Source organism: Rhinatrema bivittatum, chromosome 13 (assembly GCF_901001135.1).
Source record: "Rhinatrema bivittatum chromosome 13, aRhiBiv1.1, whole genome shotgun sequence".
Taxonomy (NCBI): domain Eukaryota; kingdom Metazoa; phylum Chordata; class Amphibia; order Gymnophiona; family Rhinatrematidae; genus Rhinatrema; species Rhinatrema bivittatum.
In genome coordinates, this window is record NC_042627.1 from 53,111,588 (window position 1) to 53,130,790 (window position 19,203).

The 19,203-nt window shown below is 45.4% G+C and overlaps 1 protein-coding gene across 11 annotated transcripts in view; it reads left to right on the top strand.

The window, feature by feature from the left end:
* MYO5A (myosin VA) overlaps positions 1-19,203 on the top strand; it is a 226,862-nt gene that overhangs the window by 130,921 nt on the left and 76,738 nt on the right. For 6 of the 11 annotated variants that reach the window (XM_029575888.1, XM_029575892.1, XM_029575893.1 and 3 more), the window contains exons 10-17: positions 2,288-2,553; positions 4,642-4,723; positions 13,223-13,363; positions 13,648-13,773; positions 15,644-15,727; positions 17,314-17,316; positions 18,643-18,801; positions 19,042-19,139. In XM_029575888.1, coding sequence (XP_029431748.1) covers positions 2,288-2,553; positions 4,642-4,723; positions 13,223-13,363; positions 13,648-13,773; positions 15,644-15,727; positions 17,314-17,316; positions 18,643-18,801; positions 19,042-19,139 — 959 coding nt within the window. The remainder of the gene's footprint in view (positions 1-2,287; positions 2,554-4,641; positions 4,724-13,222; positions 13,364-13,647; positions 13,774-15,643; positions 15,728-17,313; positions 17,317-18,642; positions 18,802-19,041; positions 19,140-19,203) is intronic. The other 5 variants (XM_029575889.1, XM_029575891.1, XM_029575894.1 and 2 more) reach the window with 1 other exon arrangement.

Sequence of the window (19,203 nt, forward strand, 5' to 3'; positions counted from 1 at the left end):
GTCTGCTCTCCTGCACGTGAAGATTCTGCTGGAATAGAATCACCAAGTGACTGGGGGCAGGTTGATGCTTGCATGGTTTTATCCTATTGCAGAGATGGACCTCCAGTTCTAATTTCCCTAAAGCAAACTGGATGACAGCTCATTCCAGCTATCAAATAAGACCAGGATGGAATCAGACTGCTCTTAGAAAAACTGGGGCAAGTTGCTAATCCTATCCTAAACCGAAAATAAAGTTAAATCAACACTATGACATACCAGTGTGACAGACTGTTCACAAAGCATTATTTTATTTATTTATTTAAAATACTTATATTCCGCACCATCCAAAGTTCGGGGCGGTTTACAGTAAAAAAAAAAAAAAAAAAAAAAAAAAATTATTTGAGAGACACCAATAAGAAGAAAAATGACTTAAAAGTACAATTTTCCCTCAGAAAGAAACTCTTGGCTATAATCCGCTGTAGACCCACCACCTCTTCTACTGGAACTACAGAGGGCGACTGGTAAAAGTGACACCTGACATATTTCCTCATGGTTAGGTCCATGGTTTATTGGTTACAACTCTCCTTGGTGTGATTTTTAAGAGTTGCTTGTGTGGAAGTGTTGCTTTGATGAGTTACATGTTGTCTAGGACATATATTAAAAAAAAAAAAAGCACAATGCTGTAAAACAAATAAGGCAAAGTGAAGTAATGCAGACCAAGACTGGAAAACCAAGAAGCGCGAAAGCCAAAGAAAAGGAATGATGGAAAACTAAACCAGAAAGAGAAAATGAGGTAACCAGGAGGCAGGAGACGATTCCTGCTTCATGCATGCTGCTGCTCTTCCTGCTCAGCCCATGCTTTGGAAGTGGAAGTGAAAGTATAAATTTAGGGTCGCTAGGTTCAAGTTGCCACAAAGTCAGGCAGTCCCCCTACACCTGCTCTCTGGAAGTTACTGCTGCTCTGGTAGAAAGGCAGGATTACTGCCCCAGACCTAGGCCTTCCTGTAGAAGCAAGAATACAGAGGAGGATGAAAGCAGACGTTAATGTAGATAATGAAAATAGCATTGGTGTTTCAGAAGGAGCGGATGTTAAGTGGTTACAACACTGTTCTAGAAATGAACTTTTTAAAAACAGGGCAGCAGTACAGATTGCAGTGGAAATCTTTTACTTTGTGGGTGTTTTTTTCTTTTTTCCAGCTGTAGGTCTCGGTAAACTCTGTGAAATTATTTTGGCTTGTACGGCTTGCCCAATGCATTGGCATTGCTAACGTGCAGTTTATGTCATAGAGTGGGGGCCACAAAGACGGACTCAAAAGTGAATCTACAAATACATTTTTTGGTGTAACCAGCAATTATTTTAATGACATACAATTCCCCTCCCCCAGCAAAATGTTTTAAAGATTATATAAGTCAGAGAACTATGCTCCTGAATGCTGACAGCAACTTCTCAGTTGCTAATGCCAGTTGCATCAATACAAGAGTCGGCTTGTTTAGAATCCCCAATTTCTCTGCTCATGTTCTGAAGGTGTTTTTGTGACCTAACAGAAGTAACACAGTCCATGACTGTCCCAACCAAGTGTAAAAAGTGAATACAAAAATAATAAAAATGCAGATACTTTCCTCAGGAAATCCAACTATTTGGGGGGGAAAAAAGAGAGATTCTATGTGCCAGCTGTTTAAAAACAGATTTTGGAATCCCAACACGGGCCGTGTTTTGCTTCTTACTGGGGAATTTGTTAGCTTCAGCAGTCACCAAGGTTGGAACATTCCACGTTCAAAGTATAAATAAAAAAAAAAAAAAAATCTAAAAAATTAAATGTGTTTATGCAAATAGAAATTAGCATTCTTACGACTACCATTCACACGTTTTTAAAACCTACAGTTTTGGTCTATTAAATTAATACAGCTTTTTTTCATTTTGCCTTAAAGGCACCTATTAACATACTATAATATTGTAGCACTATAACATCAAATGGCTTTGGAGCTCCAGTTTTTAGCTGGAATTCAGCCTCCAGCTCCTTCCTCTCCCCCACTAGCATCAGGAATCCCTCAGTTTTTCCCTGTTTTGGAAGTCGGGCCTCCTCTTCAGTTTTGACTAAACTACGTCTTTCCAGAGGGCAGAGAATGCTCAGTATCTGGGAGTAAGTCGCCAGGGCTGTAACAGATCAATGTCCTGTGCCCGCCGATACAGTGAGCTGTCTCCGTTTCACCCTTGGCCTTGAAGAGGCCTGCTCTGCACTGTTATCTCTTGTTTTTACCTCACACCCTGTGTTGGGTCCTACCAAAACGGTCTCTTGCCTTATTGCAGCCAAAGCACGAGCCTCTTTCCATCTTCTGCAACCTCATGGGAGTGGAATACGAAGAGATGGCCCACTGGCTCTGCCACCGGAAGCTTGTCACCGCCGCGGAGACGTACATCAAACCGATCTCCAAGCTGCAGGCTGTCAATGCCAGGGATGCCCTCTCCAAGCACATCTACGCCAACCTCTTCGGCTGGATCGTACATCATGTTAATCATGCTCTGCACTCTACTGCCAAACAGCATTCCTTCATCGGCGTGCTCGACATTTATGGGTAATGATGTGCGCTTTCTAGCTCTTTTAAGTCCAACAGATCCTGCAGAAAACCAGCATTTCACCTCTAGGAGACGAGCTGGTCTTGTGCCCTTTTACAGGGGGGGGGGGGTTGCCAGCTGCTACCTAGCAGCTTCATTTTAAAAGGGCCACGCGTGTAAATAACGGGGGATTATGCCTGTGGCCGGGCCTTGCGCGCATTTTCAGAAGGGCCCAGCCACGCGCAAAACCCCTGTTATGCGCTGAAGTGCTGGGCCTCTCCAAATGGGTGGGGATGGGGGGGGGGGGCAGGCCAGGACAGCGCCATTCAACGCTGTCCTGGGAAAACGCACACCGGCAACTGGCCAGCGCGCGGAGATTACTTCTGGGCCAGAGGAGCAGGAAGTAACAAAATAAAAAAAAATTGGGGGATGGGGGGTGAGGAAGGTTAGGTAAGGGGATAGGGAAATTTCCTCCCAGTCCGTTCCTTGATTGGAGCGGACTGGGAGGGAACTGGGAAAAGGGCCGATTGCGTCGCCTCACGTAATTGGAAAATCCCCCCCCCCCCCCCAGGCGCACGTGAGTTGCAGGCCGCCCACACATGCATGCGGCCATCGGACTTTATAACATGCGCGCGCGCTGCTTTTTAAATTGACCCCTTAGTGTCTCCCACCCTGCAGTTTTCTCCTCTTAAGTTGCAGGTTTATTTTCCATTCAGGGTGATATTGTGGGTGGGGGAATTGCCGCTGTGTCGCATTGTGTACGTGTAATATTCTGGCATCCTCACTGGTATGTGTCACTCTTCAAGAAATGCATCCTGATGATACCGTGATTTCTATACGTTGTTTTAATGGCTGTTAATTCGTCAAAGCATGTTCTACTATCCCCTTTAGCTCGCCCATCCAGTCACTGGCTTTTCTGCCTCAGTCGTTATCTTGATATCTCTCAATTGAATCCTCCCTTTCCTGCATCACCTGAGAAAGGAGGAAAAAGAAGGAAAGGTTATTTTACTCCTGGGGGAGGGGGAAAAGTACTGCTGCGTGGCTCATGTGGAGCCTTCGAGCTTTCTGTGGCACCCGACTCTGTCCAAGAAGAAAACCACTAGCTCTTCCAGAGGCTTTAATTCCTCTCTGGAGGCTGGTGATCGCCAGGGCTGGCCTTCTCATTGGGCAGAGGAGGCCTCTGTGGAGGGGAGAGAGGGTCACAGGAGGAAGGAGGAGGAGTGCTCTGTGGATCGTGTTGCATCTTCAGAGGGTCCTCCTCCCAGATGGACCCCCCCCCCCCCCCCGTTACTGTCGCTGCTCCCACAGCTTCTGAGGGAGGGCCCTGCTGTGGCTTCAGAGGGGGACCCAGCCCCATTTAGGAGCACAGGAGAAGTAAATCCAGCCCTGGTCGTCGCATAGGAACAGGGAGTACTTACTCCAGGATCATTCTACTCCCCTTCCACCTTTTGCCAAACCGATATCCCTCGGGGGCAGGGTCTCCCAATGGGTTTGTTTTGCACATACCCCGGCAAGAAGGAACCTTGCTCTTACGTCGGTGGGCACTGGGTCTGATCTCGGTCTCTCAGATTTAATGTATGGGGCCATGCTCAATCCCCTCCAGCCAGTCAGCTTTTCTAATGAAGGTGCATGAGAGAGATGTGCAGGGCACACAAGTATTAATTATTTATTTATTTATTTATTTATTTATTTATTTATTTATTTTCTTTATATACCGGCAATCATGAGCACATATCTTGCTGGTTTACATGAAACGGGAGTGCATTAAATACATCAACTAGAACTGTGGTGATCGAAGGAGCAGTTACAAATAACAAGGGTAGCAGATTATCTCATTGCAGATTATCTCATTGCAGATTATCAATTATCTCATGCAGATTAATTCGAGAGAGCATGAAAATCCATCAGGGTAAGGCAGGCCCAGGGACTGGTTTGAGCACGACTGCCTTACATGACCCCGCCCTGGGGAAACTGGACCTTCGTTATCGGGCCTCATCCCGGCAAGAATGACCATGTGCTGTTTTTTTTGTGTTCGATTAGCACGCTTTCATTTAATACAGTTTTATTTTGTTGAGTGTTTCTGTAACAGCAATGTCTTGACTTTGCAGGTTTGAGACGTTTGAGATAAATAGCTTTGAACAGTTTTGTATAAACTACGCCAATGAAAAACTTCAGCAACAGTTCAATATGGTGAGTAGTGAGATGTCCACGCCGCCCCCGGGTTAATTGGTGGCATGTGACCGCAGTCTTCTTTTACAGGAAGGACGGCTGATCGCTTTAGGGAAGGCGTACATGCCTTTTGAAATGGGGTTTTCAGTCAAAGGTACCCTCTGAAAAACAACCATGCTGGTTACTTTCTGGGCTTCTGTTTCCGATGATGCACGGACGTATCTGTCATCGTTACAATGCTAAATATCTTGGAAAAAAGCCGGACACGATTCTGGGGGATGAAAAGCTGGGGTTGATAGTGCAGATAACCTCCTAATTTTATAACAGCCTGCCATAAGTCCGCTTTGAAAATGAGCGGGCTGTCCTGGTGCACGCCTGTGCAAGAAGGTACACCCGATCCTGGGCAGATGTAATGTTGTGTATATCTACGCGCACACTTTAGAAAATTGAAAGCGTGCCTGTAAATGCTCTTCCCACCCCCGTCTCTGCTCCCCAGGTGGCCTCTTCCCACTATAGGTAAAATGTGCACGCAAAATGGGATTTCACATCTATTTCTACGTGCTGGACTCCATAATCAATTTCCAAAGGGCCACTTGCACGCGTAAAGCAGAGTTTGATGCACAGTAAAGCCTGTGGGTATCTTCCCCCAGACTTGTGCACAGAAGGCCACTCTGAAACGGGTGACCCACTACATTTATTTATTTATTTAAAATCTTTTCTATGCCGTCATTTAGTTATAGACCATCACAACGGTTTACAAATAGGCATATAAATTCAGTAGGTGAATGTGTACAATGGTACACTCTAACAAGTGCCAAAGGGTTCGGTTACATCATGTCTAATTAAAACTTGTATGAAGGGTGAGCTAGATTTGACCATATATACATGTAAGTTACTTCTTTACAGGTATAATTCTCATGTTCTGCGTAATACTATTAAGTTAACTGTGAGATACAAAAATCCTTTTGTAATGTATGTGTTGAGAGCATTACTGTGTGCTTGGTGTTCTTCTGCCTGTGCCTGCATACTTTCTCTTCTCCGCTCTCTTTGTAGAATGCTTGTTCAAAAAGCCAGGTTTTTAAACTCTTTTTAAAGGTTTTGAGGTCTCTTCTAGTGGCATAGTGTTCCAGAGAGTAGGACCAGCTAAGGACAGAGCCCTTTCTCTTACTTGGGTTAGGAGTGCTTTGTTAGCTGATCTTAGATTTCTATGTGGGACGTGTACCCGTAATGCTGCTTTTTCATCGTGTATTAATTTATGTATTGTACACAGGGCTTTGTACTGTGTTCTATGGGGAACCAGTGTAATTGTGCCAGAGTTTCCGTGATGTGGTCCCTCCTTCTTTTACCAGTTAGTATTCTAGCTGCTGTGTTTTGTAGAACTTGAAGTGGTCCAACAAGCCTGGACCAAGTGTTTCCTCTTCCCGAGCAGATACAACGTTTCGCATGGTGATTTACGCTCATCGATTAATCTTTTCCCTGCTCCCCCCCCCTGGAACAAGTCTTTTCTACTGCGGGTAAAAAGTGCACGGAAATACAGGTTTCGTGCGTTGATTTTCAAAATGCTGTTTACAGGCTTAAAATGAGGTTTTATGTGCGAAACGCACTTTTAAAAATCAAGCTCTAGGGGGGCCAATTTCAGACGGGTCTAAGCTGCATTAAAACAAATGAATCCAGCGAGTTTGGGCAGATGAAAAGCCCGTTTCACAGCGCGCGTTCTTTTTTTCCTCGCTGGAAAGGGTCAGGGTTAGGGCAAGAATGAGAGAAGACTCGCTGGGATTTTATTTTTGAAATCCCTGCGCATACTTTTGCCACGGGTCCTTTTCACTTGCTGCAAGGTGGGTGCAGAGTCCGCAGGTACTTTTCTGCCTGCGCCCCCCCCGGCAGCCCTTCATTTTCAAAGGGAAACTCCACGGGGAGTCACTCGGTCAAAGACATTGATGAGATGCGGCTGACGAGAACTGCCATGCAGGCTCGGATCCCAGAGACTGCCCTGCCCTCTCTCTCTTAGCAGCGAGTCCGTTCATTCGCTCGCCGCTGAGGTCGGCCTGAGCAGCCTGTAAGTTTCAGACTCCTCCTTACTTCCGCTTTTGTGAAGAGGAACCACATCAGCCCCCCAGAACCGCTCCCAACCCTAAAGAAGCGTTGAAAAGGTCCATGCAGCCGAGCTGCCACTACCTCTTTAAATTCCCTTAGGTACCCTCAGATGTTTCCCGTCCAGCCCCATTGACTTATCTACTTTCAGTTTTGCCAGCTTCCCTGCCTCCGAACACAGTCTTGGAAATTGTTTGAGGTCTTCCTCGCTTCCATTCCTATTTGTGGAAGGTTTCTCTGGTCCTGCTCCATTTCCCAGTAAACCCTGAGCAGAAATATTTATTGATTTAAGTCGTCTTTCTGCTCGTCAGTCTACACATTCCCCCCGTAACCTTCGAGTCTTGCAGTCCCGTTTTTGCACTCGTCCTACTGTTTTTTGTTTTTTTTTTTTATTTGTAAACAGTTTTTATTATTTTATCCATATAACAAACAACATACTCAGGAGAGAGACGGGACACTTCAACTCTCTCCTCAACTCAACAGTAACCATAAGAATACAAACCGTAAGGAACCCCCAACGGCCTAGAACCCAGCACCCCCCCCCCCCCCCCCCCCCCCACCAACCCACTTCCCCCGACCCCTCCTCCCCCCCCCCCCCTTTTCCCATTTATTTCCCCAAGGCTCCTTAGAGTCCAAACCAGCTCCAAGTCCCAATCCTCAGAGCAAGAGAACAAGTCCAAAGTTAGTAAAAGAGCTGTACTCAGTCCCAGAGATCCACTGAAGTCAGTCGTTGAGCACCGAACTGCGCACCGTCTGTGGGAGCGATTGCAGATATGCGTCCCATACAGTGAGGAATCGTTTCTTATGAAGGGGAGATCGCCACATCCATCAGCATCATTCGATGCATGGTTGCCATTTTTTCTTCTCTTTGTTTTTCCACATGTCATCCTCTTTCTGCCACGTATGAATGCTGATATGATGCCCTTACCTTTTCTTTAGAAAACCACAGTGGCCTCTCCTTTTTCCTCTTGCCTCTACACTAACCTTTTTGTTCAAAAAGGTAAATAATGTTGTTAATCTCCTTTTAGTTTTGCCCACTGCGCTGTTGTGTTCCCTAGATTTTCCCATCCAGTTAATGCCTTCTTGAAGTACTCCCCCCATTTTAACAATTAGTTTTTTCTGACGTTCAGGGCCCTCACCTTTGAATGGACCATCGGTGCCCATAGAAACTAAAGGAAGGCTATCTAAAAAAGCCGTGAGGGCAACAAAGTGGATTAGAAGCCAAAATGTCCGATCAGAAACTTTTTATTGAGACGTATTTCCTTCTAGAAAGCCCGACTCAGGCCGAGTTTCGCCCCCACATTGGGGGTGTCTCAGGGGCTGTATATAGTCAATCTGAAGGATCAGTCTCATATGCCAGATTATAGGTCGGGCTTGCTAGAAGGAAATACGTCTCAATAAAAAGTTTCTGATTGGACATTTTGGCTTCTAATCCATCAGTGCCCATACCATCCTGTGATCACTGGATCCCGGATGACATCAGAAACACCCTCTCCATCTGTGAGCACAAGGTCCAGTCTCGGGGGGGCCCCCCTCAGATGTCGTATGCTTGTTTTTATTTGTTCGGTGACTGGGAGAGTGCCACCAGGTAAGCTGGAGTTTTTCAACTGTGGTTGGAAAACTTGAATTGGAGTGGTGTGCCAGGGTCCGTCCGGTTGCTAGCAAGTGGTAGGTTAGGTAGAAGGCGTACCTGAAGAGGCTGGACGGCTGGATGAAGGTTGAGCCAGTGAAGTGAGACTTAGCTTGGGGAGGCATCTCGACATGCAACTGTGTAACACGAGAGAAGGCATAGGATCAGGCACCCAGGAGAGAGGCGTGGAGCAGGACTGCAGGGTGGGATGTAGCTCAGGAACAAAGCCAGATGAGCCGAACTTCCAGAGCAAGTAGCCCAAGAGCCTGCTGTACACGCAAAGGTGTGTTTCTTACATGCAGGCACCAATTGGTATGACCTGCGCTTAGTGCATAGGATCTTCCCAGAGCGTATACAGCTGACATCCGGAGGGTACGTATCCTCTGGCCTTTCCCTGACTGTATCTCTCATGGCTCCTCTGTAGCATCCTGGGCTCTGTCCTCTAGGGTGGCAGGTTGTGAAGCCCTGTTGACCCTGACATGGTCATGCTTTAGCCTTCTGCCTTGTTGATACTCTCACTGTTGCCAGGTTCTAAACCGGTGCCGTTTCAGCCATTTTTGTGGGTACTGCCACGTATCCAGTGAGAGCAGAAGCATTTGTTATATAAGGAAAAAGTGCCTGTCCGATCTCCCTTACAGTGGACCTGGTATTTTTTTCAATTTCTTGTAATAGAGTGGCCCAGCAAACCAAGCTACAGAGCGGCGTCATGAGCCCGCAGGCCTCCGGGATGTCGGGTGTTCGGCTCTCTATCAAGTGCCTCATTTTCTTTCCTAAATTCCTGCTGCCAGCGTTCTTGCCGAAGGGCACTACTTTTAGAAAGGTCAACTTTCTGTGATAAATTTTATCTTCCTGGAAATGCACTTACAAATCCATGCCATGCCGCAGCAGAGAAGAAAGTGAATCATCCATGTGGACATGAAAACCATCCTGCCTAAATCTCCCTGTTTTAGTATGGCAACAGGTTTTGTAGTTCGGGTTGCCCGCTGGCTTCATTTTATCCCGGTCAGTAGGAGGAAAAGTATCCACCACTAGAATATCTACAGCTCTCTGTTTCCCTTCTTGTGTGCCCGCAAACGGCCGTGAACTCCCGGTTTGGATTATAAATTTAATTTACGTTCCTTTCCAAACCCGAGCTCAAGGTGTTACCTCATTTCCCAGCAATTAAGGATCCTCTGTGCCGCCTCCAGGCTTTCTTAAATTGCGTTAGTAGTCAGCCTCACCTCCTCCCTTGGAAGGCCGTTCCGGGCATCCATCACCCTTTCCATGAAGAAATATTTCCTGTTACTCCTGTCTGCCCCTGCCTCAGAGCGTGAATTCTCGTTCTGCCTCTAACCTCCATTTCGCACGTGTCCGATGATCTGAACCTATAGGGATTATTGCTTTGTAATTTGTATTCCTTTCTTTTCTTATCCTTTTTCTTGTAATCTTTCTATTTATTGTTTTGGTGATGCATGTAAAATTGTCATGCCAGTAAAGTTATCTGCATCTGATTATTGTACAAGTCTCTATGGTTTCATACTCGGATCAAGGATCTTTTTTGTTTGTCAAGATTCAGAGTAATTTAATAAAGATTGTTTTTAATTAAACATAATTGGTTTTATATATAGATAGACATAAGTTGTTTCAGTAATTCAAGACAGTTATGTGCAGTTATTTCACAGTTTCTAAAGGGATGTAGCACATCGATTAACTAACACCTTGCACAGATATGTTGAGTCACTAAAATTACAGGCTAACTACCCTTGAGATTAATTGCAATTAAGTTTTAGAAATATAATCAGCAGCTTAAGTCTATCTGTCTCCAAGCTGATCAACGGTCAGTAGCTGAGGGAGAGGGGCGATTTTGGTCTGTTTGGAAAGCAGTATCAGGTCAGCCATGCTCAGAGCAGTGCAGTAAGCTTCTTTGTTCAGACACAGGAGCAGGCAGGAATGCAGCAGGAGGCTCGCTGTTGATCCTAAAGGTGGTGGCTGCTTTGTGAATCCTTTGTCTGGCTTTTTTTTTTTATAATAGCCAGATAGACATAGTCAATGCATGTGGATGAGTGCCAGGAACAAGGTACTTATTTCCTCATTGTCTGGTTTTTTGTTTTTTTTTTAATGAAAGTTTTATAAGCTCAGATCTGCATAATGAGCACATGCCAACAGATATGAATCCTCCGCTGAGAGCGTTGTTTCTGTATGTCCATCACTGTGAAAGGGATTACCACACAGACTTGCTGGCGGCAGTGCCTGAGATGTTTTACAACATAGGTAGGTTCTGCAGTGTCTGCATTTCTCAGTCCTGAAGCGTACTCAAGTATCCCAGAGTCCTTTGCATTCTCAGTCCGATCTTTGATTCGGAGAGAACATGCTCTGAGAATTGTGCCCACAAACCTCTGCTCCCTCGTTGCAGGTTGACTCGATCCGCACGTTGGCTGCCACTCCTGTAACAAAGAAATCTGTTTAGTCTGGTCCAGGATCTACAACTCGGATGTTTCTCATTTATACCGAACCAGGCAGTATCCTGTGATAACCCCACAGCTATATCGGATGAAGTTATGCAGAGCTATGTGGGTCTGTTCAGCAGAGGATTAAGGTGGCTTAATCCTGAAGCCTCCTCAGCCAGGGATATGGCATCCCTTCCTCCCCTCCCCCACCAGCTTCTTGGAGAATCATGAGTCCCACCCCCCACCCCTATCTCTAGGGGAACCTCTGTCCTCCCCCTAGGAGAATCCTGATACCCTCCTGATTCCCCCTGGGGACAGTAATGGCTTCCTGTAGTTGTGTGTAGAAGAGAGCACCTGGCTTCTAGAAAAGGAGAACGTGGGACTGAATCCGGTTTATAGGTTTTGGATGTCTTTGTTTTTAGTTTTGAGGGTGGGTCTTCGAGTGCCCAGCCATCAGTTGTAGCACTGGCTATTAGTGTATTCCAGAGGCTGGACGCGGGCGGGGCTGCTGAAGGCTGCAACTAGGCCTCGATCCAAGAGAAATCATCAAAGCAGGCGTCCAGATAAATTACTTTCCGCTTCTGTTTTAGATATGAATAGCTGTATTGTAGCGGCAGCAGCTGACTCTATATTTTTCCTTCAAAATAAATCTTATTACATTTCTCTGGGTTTTTGGGGGGTTTTTTGTGTGTCTGGAGAGGGGAGGGTAATTGAGGATTAAAACAATTGAGATTTCACGTGATGCGATTTCCATTTCTTCAGCAATCTTTCAGTTTGGGGAGCTCGTCTGATCTAATGAGCTGCCTTATTTGATTAATTTTGCTTTCTCACTGATGTGCTCTTTGCAGTCAGTGAGATCCCAGCAGCCATTTCCACATGGCTGGAGTTGAAACATTTGCTGGGCATTGGGATTTTTCGTGCTTAGCAGAATGTTTTCTTCTATCTTGACACGGGAGGTACGAGCATTGGGACCCAAGCATAAAAATCCAAAGCAGCTTGATTAGTAAAAATGCTTTAAAGGCTCTTGAAATGGTTTAATTAAATTCCTTCTCATCCCAATGGTTTGATGTTGCCAGACTGAGTGAAAATAAGATTTTACAGAGGCACCAATTAGAAAAGCAGTCAAGTAAAAAAAAAAAAAAGCAAGCCCTTGCTGGGTTCACAGAAGTTAGGCCTAAACTGGAACAGGCGTGGGCATTTTAGCTAAAGAAACATTTCCCTTCATTACACGCCGGGGCCTAAATTTCCAGTCATGCGCTTAACTGCAGAGCTGTCTGCAGACTATCCAGCGTATATAGGACCCCCCTCCCCCCCCTCCCTGGGTTGAGTGAGGCTGGGCTCTTCAAGGTAAGCCCGTTTGGATGATGTCCTGTCTTTTCCCCACCCTCTTCCCAGAAAGCACGGTGGGAGGACCTATATTTGGTTTTCTTCTGTTATTTGGTGGGAGAGGGGCCAACATAAACATCAACGAAATATCCGGCTTATAATAGATCAGATCGTACTGGGTTCTCCTCTCCCCTGCCCCGCCCTGATCCCCCAGTGTGGACTTTGGCTCACGGAGTGGATCACTGTAAAGATGCCCTGCTTGGACTCCTGGTCCTTGTTTCCTTGCCAGCAGGCACTTGGTGGTGGGTTTTCTCGCTGTAATTAGACACAGACACACACACACTACAGACACACCACACACAGACACAGACACACACATACACCACACTGAAATTTGCACTGTCCTCTGTTTTAGCAGCAGTTCCATTAATTTACTAAGCAGCCTGTAGTTTCTAGCCGCCTCCTTTTTTGGCTCCCTTGCAGCTTCCCTTTGCCTCCTTTCACTGGTTACCTGTGACATACCCTTCCCCTTCAGAAGAGGTCGCAGCCCTGTGCTGTCTTGTTTCTGCTCTCTCAATTCTGACAGGCCCACCCCAGTCTCAGGCTCGCCTTGCGGTACCCCTGCTGCAAACAAGCTGCCTCCTGCTGTTCTGTCTCATCTTCTCCCTTTTGGCCCCACACCTTGGAATAAGCTCCCTCCAGAAGTCCAACGTTCTCCATCACTGCCCGTGTTCCACTCACGCCTGAGGGCGCATTTCTTCAAGCTCACTTTTGTTCACCTGCCTGTGCCCATGTGGGGTGGTCTGGTTCCCAAACTGTTTGATCAGACCACTGTACTAGTTTTGCATGTTGTCTGTTAGGTGCCCTGGTCCCCCAAACCAGAAAAGAGAGCCCTAGTGTGCAGCACCGGGAGAGTCCCTGTGCATAATATTTCCTTTTCTGCATTGGTTTTATTCTAGTCATGCCCTTGGTTAATAGGGTTGGAAAAAAGCGAATAAATAGCATATTGTTTGGAATATCTGCTGATGGATAACTGTTTCCCTGCAGCACGTCTTCAAACTGGAACAGGAAGAGTACATGAAGGAGCAGATCCCATGGACGTTAATTGACTTCTCTGACAACCAGCCCTGCATCAACCTTATCGAGGCCAAGATGGGTATTCTGGATCTTCTGGATGAAGAATGTAAGGTATGACAGCAGATCCCAGCTGCTTAGAAATTCTCATGGCTGCATTATCCTAGGTTTGAAACACAAATGGAAATGCATTTCATGCTCATCTGAGAGAAGATTAAATGAGGAGCCTTTGCCATCTGTTTTCTACAGCAGTTTGAATTTTTTTTTTTTTTTTTTTGCAGTGTTTGATTTTTAATCTTTCTGAAACTTGTAGGCTGAAACAGCAGATTTTTGAGGTTTTTATTTCTCCCAAACTAATTGATTATTGGTAAGAAAACGTGTCCTGTTTTCCTGTTTAGATGCCTAAAGGATCAGATAATAGCTGGGCCCAGAAACTCTATAACACTCACTTGAATAAATCCCTGCTTTTTGAGAAGCCGCGACTGTCAAACAAAGCGTTTATCATTCAGCACTTTGCTGACAAGGTAAGCATCTATCCTTTGCCAGCCTGGAGCTTTTATTTTCAGAAGTCCATTTTTCTTTTGTGTTACTGGCAACATTCCCATAAAGGCCCATGGGACAAGCAAGTTAATTCTCCACAGCAACAAGCAGCTTCTGTTACTCAGCCCTGATAGCAGTCTGAGTCCTAATGCTACAACATCTTCTGTTTGCCCAGCAATAGAGGACATCATCCAGGCAAATCATTGTCAGCTACTCCCGTTTTGTCCCTCTACTCTTTCAGGTAAATAGACAATGAGTTCCCAAATTTACAGCAGACCCCAGCCCTGTCCGTCCTCTCTCCCATGTATGCTTGAGTTCTGGCACAGTTCTGGCACAGTTTTGTTGGCCATTACAAGTATCCCACTACACCCCCAGAAAAAAAAAAAGTATTCCTTATTGTCACTGATCTTCCTGCTCTCCAGCTCCTTAATTTTAGTTTTGTACTTTATTGAACCCCATTAAATATGTGAATGTTTCTATTATACACTCTCTTTCACTTTTTTCCTCTGGAGAGTACATTTTCAGATCCTGAAGCCTCTCTGCATATGGGATGTGTATACCAACTCTCCTCTGAGCTACTTCCATCAATGTCCTTGCAAACGTGAGGCATCCAGATCTGAATGCAGTCTTCCTTCCAAGCCAGGGATCTGAATGGCCTCTCTCTTCCTTCTCCTGTTGCTGCTCCTGTCGCCCCTGAGCGTAACCATTAACCTTTCCACTGCTTTAAGCCTTGGCTCAATCAGCAAGTTAACTTGTGTGAACCTCATGGCAATATATTAGCTTTTCTGAAAAGTGGGTATTTCAGGATGTGTTGCTAGTCCAGGAGCGTGAACTATGTATGCACTTCAAACTTTTCAGGCACACTGGAGTAATTTTCCCCTGTCGCATGGGGGGAGACACTCTGAAAATTTGTTAACATGGAGGTTCAGAAGTAACTGCTTACTTTGCGCTAGGTGTCTTAATGACAATCCCTTTCAGTGGGGGCAATCATCAAAAGATTTTCTGCACATAAATAAATGTTTTAGCTATATAAAAACAGAGTTTGAACGTTGCCTTCCTCCGATGACAGCACACGGACTCTGAGCCATGCAGTAAGTGAGCGGTGCTAGGGGTGAGCCCAGAAAAGTCCATGCATGAGGATTTTCATTTTGAAATCCCCCCACGGATACGTTTGGGCAATGCAGGTGCGGAGTAGGCAGGTCCACAGGGCTTCAGTTGTTGCCCTCTTGTGATCAAGGTCCAGAATAAATCAAAAGAACCGAAAGCTTACATAACAATAAGGTGTTCGATGTGCTTCCTAAATAAAAGTAATTTGATTTCAGTTGCCCAGAGCTTCTCCCACCCAACACCCCGTAGTTCTGTGACAGTCGGCACTTCCTGATACTTCAGGGGTTCATCTCCTTGTAGCTTCAGTTTATGTCTCTCATGGCTTGCATCCTATTAAGTCTCCACAAACATAACGAGTACTCATGCTCAACGTCCCACCCCAGATCCACACCCCCTAAACTCTTCCCTCTCCCAAGGACTGTCAATCTTTTCCATATCTTTCCTTACTCACGATCTGGTTTTTGAGGCGGGGGGGTTCATGCAAAATTGCAGGTCTACCTGAATACTTAACATACAGGCAGTAAGGTTTTTATACCAGTGAAACCTGGGATAGAAAAATGCAATGGATTTGTTTTAAAGGGGCTTTTTTATGTTCATTGCTTGGATCTCACCTAAAATTTAAGATTCTTTTTAAAATGAAATTAATAGACCTCCCTTCGCAATTGATAAATGTATTCAGCTTCTCAGCACAAGATCCCAGGCTCTTAATAATAATAAAAACCTAGCTTGCAAATATTTCTGTTTCAGGTGGAGTATCAGTGTGAGGGCTTTCTGGAAAAGAACAAAGATACAGTGTTTGAAGAGCAAATCAAAGTTCTTAGATTAAGCAAGGTCAGTATTGGGAGTGTGGGGGTTTTCCTTGCTGCGCTGAAATATTGAGCTCTGGGTCAGTCCAGTGGTGACCACTGTTTATCACAAAAGCAAAGGGTGATTTTTTTGTGGGTTTTAACAGTAGCGGTCTTGTGACTAATCATGCTATCACTTATCAGTAGCCTGCTTTGGGCAGTCAGTCAGTTAAGCTCAAGCCTGCAATTTGAGAGACATGGAGACAGCATCAATGTTTCCACTTTTTACATCTCATCCAAATGCCAGTAAGTGGGAAATGAATGTATGGTAGCCGAGTGCCATGGTGTTACTGCTCAGAGGGCACTGTATGTAAATCCTCTAGTAGTTTGTCTATAGATTCCAGGCTCCTCATGATAATTTTGCTGAAAAACAGTTCAGCATCTCTAAAAATGCTATTTCTTCCTGCCTCTGGTGTGCAAAAGACCAGATGCTGATTTGCCTTTCTTTAGCTGGCTCGTATACTTGTGCGTTTCAGTTCGTTTTGGGTGGTGATATTTAAAATGTACAACTTGGAGGTGCAATAGTGTTATCAAGCTGTTTTATTCCAAAAGTCTGTATGTGTTGTGATGATGAACATTTACAGGTGAGAATGCCAACATAGCTGATCTTTTTGGTCACCGTCAACAGCTAACAAAGCAGGGTTCTTGCTGCCAAAAAAAAGTTAAAATATGTTCTTTATTGAAATATATAACTGCATAGAGAAAGCAATGCTAGAGGAGCCTCCAATTACCTCCTTAACAATGTAGTTTTCAGGCCTTTGTTTTGTCAGGGGTTTTAGCAGTGTGTTCACACTTTTTGTCAGAGCCACTAAATTTTAGCGCTGAGATGTGAAACATTATTTTTCAGCTGTTTAACATAGGATATTCCCCAGGAAGGACCATTCCATGAAAGACGGTGTTGCCATGCTAGGAAAGTGAAATCCCTGCTAGCTCTTTGCTCCCAGGAGAGATAGGAAGTGACTATCAAAAACTGCATTGGCCTCAGAAGAACCAACACTTATAAGACAACATAAAATTTTATAATATTAAAAAAAAGACCATTTATAAAACAGTGCTCAGAAAAACATGGCACCATACTTGAAAATGAGCAGAATTAGGGAAGTTTCTTGCTGCAGTGAGAGCCCAGAATTCAACGGAAGACAAGCTAGACCAGAAATAGCATTTCAGAAATGTTATTTGTACCCCGCGACACTATGCACCCTGAGGAGGAAAGCACAGAACTACAGAGAACATTATTTTCCTCCTGATGTACAGGTTTTATGATGGGCCGAGGTTGAAGGGAAGGGAGGAATACAGCATCCAGATGAAGACCTTGCTAAAACGGAGAAAGTAACTTGTTCATTTCTAAATCAGTTTTTCCTCCTGAGGATGAGAGTGCACTACTAGTACGCCACAGAAACACATATCATCCCAGAGTGGCCGCTGCGGGCTGAAATGTCGCTCTACGGCTCATGAAATTCCAGGCCCCCCCCCCCCCCCCCTTACCTAGTGTTTTTTTTTCAGTGACTGCGTTTCCCACCTGATGCCGTTTTTTTTTCTTTTCATGGGTCGTTCAAAATATCTCATCATCAGAAGGTAAAGACCAAGTCGCACGGCACTCGTAATGACTCCGCATCTCCTCTCGCTGCATCCCTGCAGCCCGGGCCCCGCTCCTCCCCGAAGTGCATGGCACGCTTGCTTCCGTGACCGACTTTGCACACGCCTCAGCATGAGAGAGCCAGCGTGCTGTAACCCCACGAGAAGCAGCTGCTTCAGGGCCCCGGTTCTCACCGAATGCTTGCTTTTGAAATGCGGTGTAACAGCTGCTAGGCTGTCACTAATTGGGAAAGCTCATTTCTTTGTGGGTAACGCAGCTTTAATATCCAAAGCATCCGTGCTTTGGTCTGCAGGAATTCTGCTTGCCGTTCTTTTTTTTTTTTCCCCATCTGTAGAACGGATTCTGTATGTTTGTTTTGATGAAAACTAGATGACGTATCAATGGGGCAAGTAAAGCTTCATTATGGTGCAATTAGGACCCCTGCAGTTGTAAATGTTGAAAAAAAAAAAAAAAAAAGCAGCTTTGAACAGTTGGAGGAGAAGACTGGAGAAGAAATGTAAATGCTAAAGTATTGCACTGGAAGCCATTTACCAGGCTCAGACAGGGAAGAGGAGTGAGTCATGAATAAGTTGCTAATTTGATTATTAGATTTTTTTTTTTCCCAGTGCAAATCTGGCCTCCTTTTCAGTGCTTGAAAGTATTACAGTTTTCAGAGGTGCCTAGCAATGTCTTCTCTAGAAGTCGAGTTGCAGAGCCAGCTGTGTATAAAACCTCCCGACCAGCTACAGTTGTGCGCCTTGAACCATCAGTCTAAAAAGGGGCGGGGTCCGAGGCGCTCCCGGGGCAGGTTTTGGTTTCGCAGGTCAGTGTGGCTCATCAGCGCTTACCGGTTAAGTTTGAGCATGCAACTGTGCTCGCCCAAGTGACAGCCCTATATCCAGCCAGACACATTTTATCCAGCTAGATTTTAAAAGATTTTTAGCTGTATTTCTAGCCAGTTTGATACAGTTGAAAATACAGTCAGGGATAACCAGCTAAGATGGTTATCTTACCTGCCAGGTGGGCTTTTGGAAACTGACTTACGAGTGACTCAATTTTTGGAGGAAGATTTTATCCGGGCCCTGGTTTATTAACGCCCTGCCCAGATGCATTGCAGCACACGCGGTGCAGATTCCAGCATGAGCTCAAATTCTCCCTTTCAGAACCAGAAAACCAAAACTATTTCAAGAACACAAATTCTAAACCATAAGTCAAAGGAGATTTTATTTCCAGGGCCTTGAACTTGAAATGGAAACTGACTGTGATATTTTGCTTAAGGGTAATGCCCATTCCTAATGCACCTTTCATTTTCACTGTGAAATCAGTTTAAGCTGCTGACAGAGCTGTTTGAAGAGGAGGAGCATGCCCTGAGCCCCACGGGGACGTCTGCCGGGCGCACCTTGCTATCTCGAACCTCCTTGCGATCGGCCAAACCCAAACCTGGCCAAACCAGCAAAGAGCACAAAAAGACGGTCGGCCACCAGGTACGCCAGAGCAGAAAGCATTGGTGCGCGAGCAGTCTCGTCGCCTCTCCTGTTGCCTTGTGTGTGGGTTTCTCTGGCAGAAGTGCCAACCTGGCTTCTCCGATTTGCGTTTTTGTAATTGCTTTGGTCAGATGGCTGCCCTAGGTCCTGCAGCAGAGTGACAGTTCTGCACCCCAGAGCCCAATGTCTCCATGAAATCTCTTGACTCCGTTCTCTCTCTTCCCTCCCCCCCTTTTGCAGTTTCGCAACTCTCTGCAGCTGCTGATGGAGACCCTCAACGCAACAACCCCGCACTATGTGCGCTGCATTAAGCCCAATGATTTCAAGCTTCCCTTCACGTAAGTTTTCCCCAAGATGGTCTTCTTACAGTATGGTGCCTCCCCTCCATGGCACTGGGGCATT